General features: G+C 33.2%; 1 protein-coding gene across 6 annotated transcripts in view; it reads right to left on the bottom strand.

Annotated features, from left to right (window-relative positions):
• LOC145694663 (uncharacterized) overlaps positions 1 to 16,354 on the bottom strand; it is a 278,706-nt gene that overhangs the window by 82,766 nt on the left and 179,586 nt on the right. The window contains exon 7 of one of the 6 annotated variants that reach the window (XM_081771131.1): positions 5,242 to 6,963. The exons of the other annotated variants lie outside the window; for them this stretch is intronic. Coding sequence (XP_081627257.1) covers positions 6,162 to 6,963 — 802 coding nt within the window. The 3' untranslated portion in view covers positions 5,242 to 6,161. Of the gene's footprint in view, positions 1 to 5,241; positions 6,964 to 16,354 lie in introns of those variants that run through there. 6 annotated transcript variants of the gene reach the window in all.

Here is a 16,354-nt window from a genome sequence, read left to right as displayed (position 1 = left end):
AAAAGCATTAATACTTGCACATAAATGGAAATAAAGTAAACACAAATAAAAAACACAAGCAGTCAGAGTGGATCACAAATCTCTGAAATTAAAATATGAAGTAATCTAAATGTACCAAACTTCAAAACGTGCACGAAACATGAAACTATGACAGTGACTGAGCGAGACAAATGTTAATGTGGCAAGTGCGTAGGATGCTCGTTGGCTGTTGCTCCCTACGCCTACTTCTTGTTGAGCGCGTAACCCGCCTATTTTCTTGGGGTTGTTTATAGTTACTTAAGGAACATATTACAAACTGTCAAAATTGGAAATTTCACGACTGAATTTATAAAGGTTAGCTACGAAGTACCACAAAGAGCAATATTAAGCCTAATTTTCTTTATAATTTATCTAAATTACTTGTAAAATTTAAAAATCAATGGCTATACTCAATTATTTGCTGATGATACCACAATAACTATCGATAACTAAAAGATTAAAATCGAGGCAATTGTGATGAATTTGTTAACACCCTGTGCTATATCTAAACTTGAATCCAACATACAAAAATTGAACTTCATCTCAGTCATGACGGATGCATCAAACCATAAAAACATTAAAATCTTTCCAGTACTAATGAAATATTTTGACAGTGGAAAAGGTATACAGGTAAAACCATTGGAAGTTAAATCATTACCTGGGAAACAGCTGATATTATGAGTACATACTTAATTAAATGTTTCAAAAATATCCATGAAAGTGAGAAAACTGTTGCTCTTTGTGCTGGTAACACCAACTGTTATCTTAAAGAGTCTCAAGGAAAGGAGTTAACAATGTGTTGAAGAAACTGAAAGAGAACTTCGGCCATAATGTACTCGGTGTTGGGTATTCAGATCACATTATTCATAACACAATTCGAACTGCTGCTGACATGCTTCCAGTTGATATCGAAGGCATCGTTTCCAAAGTCTATTCTTATTTATACACCGTGTGAGTAGAAAAGTTAAAGGAATATTGTCAATTTGTCGAACAGGAATACGAAAATATCTTAGGATACAGCAAAACAAGATGGCTCGTCGTCCTTCTTCCCGCTGTGGAGCGCCTACTAAAAGTGTTTGAGGCATTTAAGTCGTATTTTCAGTCTCAAGATAACTGTCCATTTATCATGAAGTTATTTTTCAAAAACACTTTGTAATAGACTTGGTTATTTGTCGTTCACAACCAGGCATCCATTTTTCTAAGTCTGAAGATTGTTTTCTCTCGCCATCAGTAAGAACAGTACTTGGTAAGTTAGAAGGAATTCAGTCCAAAGTTCACAAGTTTTCGCCAACACGCGTACATGTATTTTATCAAACTGGACTAGATTGTTTGAACAAGAAGTCTGCAATATTTCAACTGGGTAAACATTACAGCTGTTCTTAGGTGCGAAGAAATAGAAAAGACTGTAAACTTCCTTTAAATACCTCTGCATAGGAACCTCTACTTCCTTCTACCTTCACTCAAGATTGATGAATGTGCGTATTATGATGAATTTGTGTGCATAACACAGTTTGTCACACTTGATAAATTGGATGAGTGGAAGTCAGCGAAAACATCATCAGATGAGCGCTGGATGGAAATTATCTCCCACTTTAAAAGTAACGAAATATTCTACTCAAATTTCATCAAATCCGGCGAGTTTCTCCTGTATTTGTCCGGAACCAATGCGCCGACAGAGCGAGTGTTCTCCATCCTGAATATTATTTTGGACAAGTGAAAAGTCTAATCTCTCAATCGAAACTTTAAGATCTGTCTTAATTTCAAGAATAAACTTTGATTACACTTGTGTGAACTTTTATAAAATGTTATGTACCAAGAAAGACTTGTTAAAGACAATCCATGACTCACAGAAATATATATGAAATGATGTTGTGGGGGGGGGGGGGAGGGAGACTGTTCTGATGGTGCGGAATATTTAGAACATTGAATTATACTCCATCATTATGCAAGTTAATTTTCCAGTATTAATTGCTATTTTCAAAAATTACTTTCTAGCCTGTTTTTGGTTTTAATTAGTTACTTTAACACTCTCAGCCCCAACCCTGTTTGAGTAAATTTCATCCCGGGACCAGACTACAGTTTGCTATGAACACTGTCAGCCCATGTGTATCTATTTGATACACGTGGTCCATCAGTAAACCCTCAGTGTGTATCAAAAAGATACACATGGGGCTGAAAGTGTTAAACATGGAAAAGAAAAGGATGAAACTAGTTTGCAGTTGGATTAAAACAACTCAACTTTTTTTTTCTTTGTTCCCACACATAAATTCTTTAGAAATTGGCCAGAAATTTCTTATTATATTTTTCTGTTTACCGCAGGCTGCTCCGCGTTCTTTTCGGTAGTGGCTTTAGGAATAATTATATTCAAAAATAAATAAATAAATAAATAAATAAATAAAAAATAAAATAAAAAAAATTTAAAAAATGTAATTTTTCAACTTTATTACAAAGCGGACATGGTTCGATCCTACACTGAACACCAAAGATAAAAACAAATTGTTTGCTCTTTATATAAAGGATGTTTGTGTATGCAGGTAACTCCTTTAAGCATTTCTAAATAAATATAATCTCATCTCTTGTTTTTTCTTTTTATATTTCTAAAGAAGACATTGATTTAATCTCATAAAGCAGATTTTTTTTATGTTTACACAATTCCAATAGGTACAGTTTTTTTATATATATATATATATATATATATATTAAAATTACGGTAAGCATTACTATGTATAATTGTACAATTGTATTTTTGCGGTTTGTTTTTCTATATCTTTTCTTAATGTTAAGTTTAAGAGAATAAATAGTTATTTAAAATTTTAAAAAATGGCTGAGTGTTGGCTTAGTATTCGGGAGGTAAAAGGTACGATCCCAGCTGCCAGCCACCTAAGTTTTTCCTCTCCCACTAGCCAATGGTACCGTCAAAATAGGCTCTACCTGAAAGTTTAATTGAATATATTTTCTTTTCTTTAGGTGTGTATAACTCAGGCCAGGACAGGGCAAGTGGAAAGGACATTAAAGATTAATTAAAATGTTTCTTTGTGCGGGGAGGAGAGGAAGATAATCTAAGAAAGGGACATGAATTATATGCAGCATTATAATCATGAAGAACCAAGAAATAAAATTACGATTTAATTTACGATGTAATTACGATGTAATTATAACAGTGTAAAGCAACGATCTAGCCATTTTACTTCTTCCCTGCGCTCCCTCTACTATGTGTCGTTATAAATGGCAGTTATCAAGGATAATGATTGTTAAAAAAAAAATAATAATAAAATAAAATAAAAACGAAAGATAAGGAGGGACAAGTCCCACAATAACTTTATGAAGATTGTGCCCCAACATACTCCCAGATAATAAAAAAATATAAAGAAATTTGTAAAGGTCAATAAATAACGACCAATACAGACTTGTTTGCTTAAGGATTGAAACAAGATAGATGTACAAAATTTGCATTTTGGGTTCACCAAGCGATTTTCTAAAGTCTTGATTTCATGCTGTGAAAACGTGATAGCTTTATGTATTACGCACTTATTCAGAATACTCTACAAGTCTACAATATTGTATCTTAAGTTGGGACATGCCTATAAAAGACATATGCAACCATTACAAACTCAGCAAAATGATATAATAAGAATTTGTTTAGACAACAAATTGGAAGACCTATATAGCCAGTTTTAACCTTTGAAAAATTATATATAAAAACTATACTTTTATACGCAGAAAAACAAGAAAAACAATGAAATAAAATAACATACTGATATGGAAAGAAAAATAACTCCCAAAATTTTGAAACAGTAAGAGTAAACAAAACAATATCACAAAACCTAACTTATTTTTTGCTTCAACACTTTGTAATAATACTATAAAATAAACTAAAGAAGAAAAATATGCATAGATTAAAAGAAAAAAGTAAAGAAAAAATAACTAATTCCTAAATGGAAATAAAAAGAGGTTAGAAAGCATAATGTTTAAGAAAATATTTGGATAAAATATCATTCAAAAAATTTATAGTGCCAATCACTGAGGAGTTTTAATTATTAAAATATTCGACTAAAATATCATCTAAGAAAACTTTGTGGGCTGAAGCTCACGCACCAATCGAAAGCTTCTGTACAGAACCACCTACGATAATTATAAATATGGGAAAGATTTGCATGGTAAATTGTGTACGTTTATGTGTTATGTGTTAGTAAAAATAGAAATATATGGACTAGGTAAATATTTTAAAAGGAGAATTTCTGACAAGATCTGGAAATGAACCTCCTGGATTACAGGAAGTCGCTGGCCATAGATTGGCAAGACGCTGATTAATTGTAACTACAATAAAAAAATAAATGATTATGAGTATGTGTGTTTTAATGTGTTTTTCTGTGTTTTGCCTCATAATTGTTAAAATTGAATACCTATAGGATTATGTATAAGGGAAGTGATTCCTGTCAAGACCTGAAAACGGGCCTCATGAAATTCCGGATGTCTATCGACCAAAGACTGACAAGTTTCCAATTTAAATCGTATATCTACAAAATTTATACACAGACGTCTATCTTCTTGTGTTATGTTAATTCATTGTTAGGGAATGTTTATATAAAAACAAAATAAATAAATTAATTAATTAATTAATTAATATTGGCATATACATTAGATTTCAGCAAAGATATTACTTAATGGTCTGATGTAAATTAACATTTTGAAACGCTGAAATATTAACACTTCCTCAATACTGATCTTGTCCAGACAAGAAAACAGGATTTTTCAAAACAAGATCACTGCAAGTTCTCAGCAGATAATGTTTGCACTTAGAGCCATAGCCAGATTGAAGTTTACAGAACATCATTTCGAACCCCCCCAAAAAAACTCTTACCATGTATGTTAGTGTTAGGACCGATTGGATTGAAATTTAATGTTCCTTTCAGCAGCGGGGGTTTAAGAGACGTAGTCATACAACTTAAAATAGAATCCAAACTCGGGTCTCCCGTGTCAAACACTCCAACACTTCAAAGAATATGTTTCCATTTTGAGTCCAAGACTGCTAGTCGATAGCGAACAGCGAGGCAACGTTTAAGCACGAAAACTTTAGTAAGTTCAGGCCTGAAAAATCACAATTCCTATGATAGGATGTCTACTATAATTCCAAAATAAAATTTCATGATTTTTTAGTTATCAAAACCAAACAATAAAATTTCATATTTTCAAGAGAAAATTTGGATGCGAATTAAGCCGTATTTTCATGCATGCAATAGAAGAGTACTTTATTTGCGATTTGGTAGCGTCTAAAGCCAACCATACATATTTGTAGTGGTGAATTTTGACGTTTTTTAGAACAAAATTTTTCAGTCCATACTTATATTTGTACAGAAAAAAAAAAACATTACTCAAAAGCTAAATTTCGTCACTTTTTCTTGACTTTCATGACCGTTTTCCGATTTTGTGAATTTTTCATGACTTTCGTGACCGATAGACACCCTGTATGTAGAGGTCACTCACTGCTAATTTCTCGTAATTACGTATTTCTCCTGGAAACATGTGATGAGTCACGTACAACTAATATAGTGTTCGTTGTTTGACGCTAATAAAAAGATAATGTAACCGCGTATTTTAATGATGATAATATAATAAGTAATTTCCAGCTTCCATCTCGTGCAATTTTATTTTATTTCTTGTCTATTGGAGATTTTGGAATAGACACAACAGGTCTTCCGAAAGTCAGCCTAATAAGCAAATACACTGCTTTCGAATTGAAATTACACTAACATTTGATACAGAATTAGGACTATAATATAGTCAAAATATGAAGTACTTAAATTACACATAAATTGTAATTAAAAATTTAATTAAGCACAATATAAAGAAACTACAATTATTTGAAGTATTTTAGGAAATGATCCATACAATTAGTTCATTGTTTTAATAACATCACAAAAAGTAATTATCAGTTCAAGTTCCGAAACTGTACCACCAAAATCAATTACTGAAAACCTTTCTACTGATAAATGTTTCGTTTTTCTGTAATATTAATTAAACCTAATATTATGCTTCCCTACCGTACTTGTGCCAGTAACTAGTAAAACTGAAAGAAACAAAATAAACATGTCTCATATACAGTATTCTAAACGTAACTGACGATTAGAAAACTGTTTAAACTATCAAGACGTCTGTGCTACAGAAGAATTCTTCTCACATGACTTCATGTGGGTTTGCATATTCCACTTCTGAGCAAATCTCTTTCCACATAAGTCACACACAAATTTACGCACTCCAGCATGAAGTTTCAAATGCGTTCGCAGATTGTTGTGACGCGCAAATTTACGACCACAAATCTCACATACAAATGGTTGTTCACCTGTGTGGGTTGTCATGTGGAGTTTAAGTGTAATACTGCTGGCAAATTGTGCACCACAAAGCTCACACTGTTCTGATTTATTGTGGCTCTTTATATGGTTTGGAAAAGTTCGTTTCTTTACCAATTTACCACAAACTTTACAACAGATGAAAGTTGGATTATGATTTTTTTTATGATAGTACAATTTCATTCTTGAAACAAACTTCTCATCACATTCAGGACAACTATACTTTACATTTTCTGCATGCATTTCCATATGGTCCTTCAACTTGATCCTTAGTATCTTTTTATTACACAATTCACAGTTCACACTATTCTCGTCCTTTTTATGAACAACACGAATATGTATGTTTCGTTGCTGCTTATCGAAAAACAATTTGTCACAAATTTTGCATGGGCAATCTTTGGAACGTGTTTTTGAGTGTATTATTAAATGATTTTGCAGACGAAAAAATTGGCTGAAAAGTTTAGAACATTGTGGGCACTTATATTCCCCGACATTATGCTTCTTCAACATATGATCCCGACGATATTTAACTAGACTAAACTTCTCTCCACATATAGTACAAGTCTTGTTACATAGTTTTAGGTTTTGGACTTCAATTCTGAAATAACAAGAGAGACTGTTGTATAATCATCTTTATTACAACAAAGAGAGAAAGTATACGTAAAGCTACTCTATTATTCACTAAACATAATACCTTATTAGCATCTTGTTTTCAATAGACCGTACATTTAATTGTGTCGGATCACAATTAGAAATTTTAATAAACTTACTAGAGCTGTATAATATTCAATACCTTTTATTCAGTTTTTCACTGATACTTACACCCTCTCTTTCATTTTAAATTACTTATATTGTTTATATTGTCGCGTATTGTATACTCTAATAGATTCCTGTATTAAGTTTGTTCTAAGTAAGTTTCATAAGAAACATAAAAATGTGTTAATACCATATACAACGGAAATATACGTAACAGTACAATGACGTAAATTAACTACAGGCGATGTAAAAATAAAGATATATATTTCAAAGTCAAACATGCTATGTTGAAACGAAATCTTTAATTTATCTCACGTTTAAGACATCTAGGCCAAAAGACACAAATGAGTAATGAAAGTGGATAACTGTGAAATATATTTGGTGAACTGAAAATGTGGAACGGAACGGGAAAAGCCACGGTGGACGATGCTGCCCACCACAAACTGTGATAGTCAGGATCGAAGTAGGAATAATACCACTTTATCAGTGCCACACTACCATTGTGTCCCACATAACATTGTCGATTAAACTAGTGAACTCAATACAGATATAATGCAAGATGAATAATTGAATTGTTTGCTGTGTATTTACATATGTATTACAATAGTATTATTCAAATACATTTTTAGCCGCTAGAATTCACGGCTTTTCGGTTGGTTTTTTTTAAACAATGAAATTACTCTTAACGCACATTTATCAACAACGGACATTTCCATTAAGATTTTTTTTTTTTTTTTTTTTTTTAACGGCAAACATATCATGTATTATTATGGAAGTCTTTCCTACTTTCTATATACACTCAGATACAGACCCCGGCTCTCCTCATCGATCCTCCAATAGCAGTAGTATTTCCTTAGCGGACAGGCATTATCTCTCAGCTCATATTTCTTTGGCACAGAAAATACTTTTTGCAACATGAAAATAAATTTCCAATTGATCCTTTCAAATGATTTGGCAGTTACAAGCAAATTTCACCAAAACTAGGCACAACACAAGATAACACGGCACGCAACTATTGCAGAGTTTCCCCCAAAAACATCATAAACCGTCAAGATTGTTTAGTTTTGCCTACATTTTTTACTATTTAATAATAATGTTGCACATCCTGATTCAGTTATTTTTAGTTTTAATAAAGTCAGTCTGTTGTAAACGTATGACTTTTACTTGAAAATAAAATGATCACACAAGAATTTTGCAGTATACGCCCTATAAACACATTTTATATGGAAACTATTCTTTCTTTAGAGTTAGGGATTCCCTTCTAAATTATTCATTGCAGCTTTGGAAAATTCAAGGTTGCTAATAAAACTCCAACTGACCAAAGCAACATATATATATATATATATTTCAAGATTATATACACTGCTTTGGTCAGTTGGAGTCTTATTAGGGATTCCCTTTCATTTCGCTAATAAATTGTAAACTGAGTACAGTATTTCAGTATTAGACTATACTTACATTTGTAAATAATGTATACATGAATTCTGCATACCATTACCAGATCAAGACTGAGTAATGTGAATTTGTGTTACCTGTTTTTAGAGACACCTCTCATTTACGTATAAATAATCACGTTCCATCGTTGACTTTTATTGAGAAGTTTCACTGTATTTGTTCACTCTTATATACACTTCTTATAAATTTGTATTTTTCTGTCTTAGTTGTTCTAGAAATTTTTCAACCCTATTATTATTTTTTTTTTCATTAAATGAACTATACAATAAACTGATGCTAAATTACTAAATAATGTTAAATTCTGTTTTCGCTATTCACTTCTGAGTAAAAAGAACTGGAAACGCGACTTAGTAGAATATCTTAGTAAACAAGTGCTAAAGAAATTCATACAGTACATTTGCATCTGGCAGACACATGAACGAGATCATACAATTGTGATATTACAAAGAATTATACTGTTTAGGTCCTGAGAGCTTCAGAATTTACAATAATGTTCTCAAACAAGTCCTTCCCAACATAATGAACTCGTAATATTTTTAGATTCTATGCGTTAGATAGAAAATCAGTGCGCTCATACAATTCATAAGTTATACTATGGAGTTTTAATACGGTGAGCTGTAAACAGTGACATTCTGAAAATTGCAGCGTGCTGTAAAAGTAAGGTTCCTATACGTTCCGGAATTTTAGAGATTGTACAGGAATCGATATCTATGTCCCGGTGTTCCGGTGTAACGGACCAAAATTTTAGATTTTGTTAGTTACAGACCTTTTTAATACTTTAACAAATGACATTGTTTTTATCTCCTAAAATAGATAGTTCGATGACAAAAAAAGAATTTGTAGAATAATTTTTTTGTGTCAAAGATGTTTTATATGCAGAACGGACATAAATATATAAATTCAGATTATCTTTAACATTTTTTAAAGAATTATACTTATTATTAAATCTCTTTCCTTTTTTCACTTATGAATATTTCCATGTATTTGAATATTGTCATATGGTATAATTTAATGTTGTCTTTTAATGATTGTAAACCTATGTATAATGTTATGACTATGGCTATGTTCCTACTTGTTCTAAGAAAAGAAGGAAAGAAATATACTGTTGTTGATTAGAAGAAGTAAAATTAAATGGATCTAGTTTGTTAACGACAACAAAATGTAATTAAGAAAATGTTGAAATCGAAATAGTTTGATGAGCAAGGATTCTGTTCATTTCTATTAATCGTTAGTGTTATAAAGTGTTGCAATTCTATTGTGAAGTGAATAGTTTTGCCAATATGTTTGCGTAAATCAGCTTCGGGTCCCCTCAACTTATTATTCTTTACCTCACCTTTAAATGTGATCATCTCATTATTTTGGTATATCTATATACAAGTGTAATAAAATGCAAATAAGGAAAACAAGTTTTGACGTTGAAGCTGTTGTTCTTTTGATTTATAGAATCCTGAAGTAGTGTAGATATATGTATATATTTCCTAACGTGTACTGGATGGCTAAAGGAGATATATGAGAATCGACTAGTGATATTACAGATGGATTCCACGTATAAATAATAATTCAAGTTCGAGCCGATGTTATGCCGAACTGAATAAAATAATGATTGGTGTTGAATCCGATGCACTTAATGAAACACGCTGTTGACCTTATTTTAGTGTTTGCCCTTGTACATGTAGATGTTCTATTATGTGATTGCACACTTCCTGGCCAGTTTACTTTATGCTTACGTCGAATAATCCTGCCATGTTTAAAGACAACGCCTAGTAATACAAAATACCATTCACAGTTAGGGATGGCGAATCTGGAGAAACGATGTCCTGAACCTTCATTAGATGTAAGAATCCTCTGTGTTGGTTCAAGAGAGGGTTTACCGACATAGTTATACCGGAAATAAATTTCCAGACACATAAACATCCGGGCTTCCTGCAAACATGAGGAAAATATTTTTTATATCAAAATTGAAAAGAAACTGGTATATAGATACAACAGCTCGAAGCATAAAGGAGTTAGAAATCAAATGACAAACCTATAGAAACATTTTTTTTTAATAGCTTTGGTATTTCGATCTGCATCCGCCTAGATATCATAAGTCGGAATTACAACTAGGGGGAAGAATTTATTTTTATTTATTTTTTTGAAGGGCTTTCATATTTACTACATCAGTGCACGGCAGAGAAGAAACTTTGCCCCTTTTATTCAGCGCATTTTAAAGATGAAATTAAGTGTCCCGAATTTTCACTTTTCAAAGATAGCATTTCTGTATGGAAGTCATTGCCATTCTGTATGGAAGACACATTATATGATTGACCAGGAGAATCATCTTAGTGATCTATGCCGATTGAGATCAAATTTGGCAGCTAGACACTGCACATGAAATAAGCAGACATGTGATTTTTACTTTCTACGGAAAAAAAATATTGGGGCATAAACCCATGGATAAATCCGATGCATTCGATGTAATGGATAACAGAAAAATATCAAACTACATGGATCAAAATGAAAAAGTAATAATAATATGTTAGTAACTCTTTATGGGCTATCAACCACGTAAAGGTATTGACATCCGACGTTTCGAATGCAGACATCGTTAAGATCCTGAAGAACCGGAAAGGTGAATCCAAATGTCCTCTTGGTCAGTTTCGACGTAGTTTTTTTGTTTACAAGAGCTCTTGTCAAGGATACGATGCAGCTGATAGGAAATCACTTCTGCCCGGCACTATCGGATTTGTTCCAGTATACACTGACTTCCACGTTATTTTCGTATGATGGATGTTTACTATGAACAAACGGATGGAGTAGCCATGGGGTCTCCTCTCTCTCCTGTCATTGCCAACTTCCACACGGAGTGGTTTGAACATGAAGCTCTCGATGCAGCGGTTCTTAAGCCGTCCTGCTTCTGTAGATACGTTCACGATACTTTTGCTGTCTGGCCACATGATCCTGAAACACTACAAGATTTTCTGGAATTTCTCAACAGCCATCACCCTCAAATCACTCACCATAGAAACGGAGCAGAATGGATGCCTCCCTTTCTTGATATTCTTGTTCGCCGTAAACCTGACGGAACATTAGGAGACAGTGTATATAGGAAGCGACACAAAGATCTTTATCTGAACGCAAGCAGTTTCCATCACAAGTCACAACGTCTTGCAGTGCTAAACACCCTGACCCACGAAGCAATGTCTGTAAACGAGCAGGAAAGTTTACAAGAGGAATTTAACCATCTTCGTTCGACGCTACAAGAGAATGGCTACAATCTTACAGATATCAAATGGCTACCAAAAAAGGGCCGTTACTTCGTAACACAAAGTAATCAAAAAAGTTGAGTGTGAGCATTATCTCTCTACTACCGTATTGACTTTCATCGGCTGTGCCTCCGGGAACTTCAGCAGATTATTTGCCAGATATGGTATATAAGTGATTCATAAACCTCCAGCCAACATCAGATCATTGCTTAAACCAGTGAAAGACGGTCTTCACCTGCGCACTCCTGGTGTATACCGTATACCATGTGAATGTGGCAGAGCATACATAGGACAGACTGGACGTACAATAGAACAACGATGCAAACAACACAACAGCTAATAAGACTTCAGCAATTCCAAAAGTCAGGACTAGCAAAGCATAGCCTTGGACACAGAATTGGTTTTACAAATACCACCATAGTAGCCAAGTGCAGCAATTTTTTGAAACAGAACTACTGGAAGCCATAACTATCTCAAGACAAAGAAACAGTCTCAATAGAGACAATGGGTTTCAACTCAGCCCTATTTGGTCGGCCCTTCTCAGGAACAAAAAACAGACTCTACAAAGCCATTTTTTGTAGCCACAACAACCGTTAATCAGGAGCCAGCATCTTTCAGCCAATCAGTAGGCAGCATTTCCCTCAGCCAATCACAAACCCCCACTCCTCTACCCCTAAATAGGCATTATATATAGATATGCTCACGTCCCCGGTCTCTTCACTACAATCCCTGAAGACGAATTCGATGTCTGCATTCGAAACATCATATGTCAATATCTTCACTTAATTGATGGCCCGAGAAGAGCTACTAAAATCACATCACCAGGAAATATTCAATCCTGTCTTAATTACAATATTTTTAGAACCAAAGCATTAGACACAATATTCTCTTAATTAAATTAGATCATAATGGAGGAAGAGGTGTAGTACTCTCATGGTTCACTACTTAAGTAACATTTTACAAGCTGTCAAAATTTGAAACTTCACGAGTGAATTTAGAAAGGTTAGCTTTAAAGTACAGAAGGAACTGTATTAGGCACAATTTTCTTTATAATTTACCTAAATGATTTGAACAATTTAAAAATCAATGGCTATACTTTTATCATTTGCGGATGATACCATCATAAATATTGGACGTGTAGAAATTTACACAAATGTGAAAATAACTTTCAATATGGTAAAACTATGACTTCATCAAAATCCTTTGGTTCTAAATTTAATAAAAACGAATTCTATTGCGTTAATTAGCCAACCTCAAAACTTGTCTTTTTTTAAAAAAATATTATAATTGTATTAATACTATACATTGTAACTGTAATCGAATTAACAAGTTACTAATCAGAGTTATTTAGATGTAACAGTTAATGAACACTTAAAGTGAACATCGAATATTCAACACGGAAGTAAAACATTGACAAAACTATTGAACAAATTTGTACAACTAAGAGGCTGTTTACAATTAAAGGTTTCATATATGGTGTATTACGCATTTATTCACAATAATCTACAAAAATTGTATTTTAAGTGGGATGCTGCCTACGAAACGCATATGAAACCCTTTCAAATTCAGCAAAACAAAATAATTTGAATTTATTTAAAGAAACCAGATTTGAGAATCAATATAGAGAATTTCCAGTTTTAACCATTGAAAAATTATTTATAAAAACTGTACTTTTATACGTAGAAAAACAAGAAAACCTATGAAATAAACCTAACACATGGGTATGGAAAGAGAAAAATAACTCCAAAATAAATCAAAATTCAGATAAACAATTAAAAATAGTATTTTCTTCACATCCATTACTCAACAAGAAATATCATTATATGTAAACCAATTAAAAATAACAGCACCAGGTATGGGCGAAATAAAAGATAATATATTGAAAAATGATAAAGAAAGCATAACTAAATCATTGCAGTATTATATATATATATATATATATATATATATATATATACAGAGAGAGAGAGATTTTATAAACAGACACTTTCTCCGATCATTTGAAATAGCACTAGTAAAACTATTACTTATCAAAGGGTCAAGAAACCAGTTAAATAATTATAGGCCAAAATCGCTACCAAGTACAATTTGAAAAACATTAGAAATATTGTATCAAAAACGACTAGTTTCTTTCCTTGAATCTAATAACATATCAAATCACTTGGTTTTAGCAAAGAGAGGACTACATCTGATGCATAATTTAATTAGCAGAAAAAATAGCAAACTACATGGATCAAAATAAAAAATAATAATCGATCTAAGTGTACAGTGACATTTCGTGCTCAAATCTTCCATAAATTAAAAAGGCATTCGTTATTTTGTATCTTCAGAGAAAGTACTTTATTCAGATTCACATAGCTGATGAGATAGTTTGCGACATTAAATTATCAGTACAAATATCTTGAATAATTGGGCGCCGATAACCGTTTGCCTTGTAATCCATTAGTCATCAGTTCAAGCTCCGAATCTGTCATTCTGACGACTGCATAGTTCATTTTATCATAACAAAGCAATTCGAAATAAAGAATTTTAAAATACTAAAAATCAAAATTACCCGAATTCCTCAACTAAATCACTTATCTCGTCTCCTCCATGGTCAAAGTAAGAGAAACTGTCGTCACTGCTACTGCAGTCCTCACTCCAGTTGATAACAACTGGTTGAAGAATCCTATCCGTTGAACATTCACGTAGATAACCCTTCTCTTGCAGTATTTCCGCATGGGCTACGCGTTTCTCCCAATCACTTCTTCTCACCGAATCCAAAACGTCATGGGTTATTTTCTCTGTCTTTTAATTTAAATGTATTGTTTCGTTTAGCTACTCCTCCCTTCACTTTTGCCCAGATCAGCTCAACAGGGCTGTATTGACAGTGGAAGGAAAGGTGTCTCTAACTTCCTGACCTACCAGAGAGCGATTTCGTCGAGCTCAAATGTTTTTTCCGCTGGCACATTTTCGAGGACTTTCAACAATAGCTCGCCCTTGTTTCTCTATCTGAGTGGGAGATGGTTCGTGGTTTTAGCCACTGGATGATCTCTGGTTGGTTGGTTGAGTAGCAAGGATTTTTTATCAGTTAGCGCTGAATGGTATTTTGCGTTGTCCATTATAATGATACAACCCTCTTCGAGACTATTCAATAGTTGAATAAACCACGCCTTAAATATTGCCGTGTTCATCTTGCTGTGGTAGTCTCCATTACCTCCTTTCTTGGACCAAAAAATCCATTTACAATTATCAATAAATTCAAATTTATCCCCTCTAGCGTGACAAATAACTAGCCTTTTACCTTTTCCAAGCGGGACTTTTAAGTCCACCTATGCTGTCACTTGTTTGCCAAATGTGAACTTTGGTATGATTCTATTTACTCCATGTCTCATCCAAATAAATCCTTGGTCTTGTGTCTTGCTTTCGACGAAGATTGTGCATCTTTCGAACAAATCATCCACACATCATCTTTGTGTGCCACAACACCATTTTTTCCATTAGGAACAGTCGACCATCGTTGCACTTCTTATACTTAAACCCTAACTTGTGCAAAATTCGGTATACAGATGTTAACGACCCAGAAAAGTTTATCTTTTGTTGAAGACGAATACGAAGCTTTTCTGCGGTAGGAAACTCACTTATATCGTACATTTCGTGAACAGTTCGTCTCACGACATGCTTTACTAAGTCATCAAGTTTTGTAGCGGGTTTGTTCGACTTGCATTTTCTTCTCTTATTAGAATGAAAATGTCCATCACTTTTAATTTCACAATTCATTCGTTGAACATCTATCCCATAGGCTTCATCCGTCAGTTCTTGCATTTTGACAAATCAATATTTCTTCTTACATCTTCGTCAGTTTTTCTTTCTTTCTTCGGCGTTATACACTCAATTGATGAACCGGGAAGCTCATTCATAATGTATTTCAAGTAACACTAACACTACACATAAAGCATTAACACTTACATATTAACGGTAATAAAGTAAACACAAATCAAAGACAAGCGGTCACAAGGAATCACAAATTACAGAAATTAAAATATGAAGTAATCTAAATGTACCAAACTTCAAAACGGGCACGAAACATGAAATCTTGACAGTGACTGAGCGAGACAAATGTTAATGTGGCAAGTGCGTAGGATACTCGTTGACTATTGCTCTCTCCGCCCACTTTTTGTTGCGTGCGCAATCTATTTATTTTTTGGGGTTATCTATAGTTACTTAAGTAACATACTACAAGCTGTCAAAATTGGAAATTTCACGACTCAATTGAGAAGGGATAGCTATAAAGTACTACAAAGAACACTGTTAAGTTCAATTTTCTTTATAATTTATTTAATTGATTTGTACAATTTAAAAATCGATGGCTATACTCAATTACCACAATATCTATTGTAGGCACAAAATGAGAAGAAACTTATACAAAAGCGAAAATAACATTAAATAAGGTAAAACAATAGCCTGAACATAAATTCTTTGCTTCTAAATTTAACAAGAATGATTGGCCAACCTCAAAACTTGGTTTCTAAAATATTATAATTGCGTTAGTAC

Source organism: Thermobia domestica, chromosome 9 (assembly GCF_964235325.1).
Source record: "Thermobia domestica chromosome 9, izTheDome1.hap1.1, whole genome shotgun sequence".
Lineage (NCBI taxonomy): Eukaryota > Metazoa > Arthropoda > Insecta > Zygentoma > Lepismatidae > Thermobia > Thermobia domestica.
This window is presented reverse-complemented; position numbering and strand designations above follow the sequence as displayed.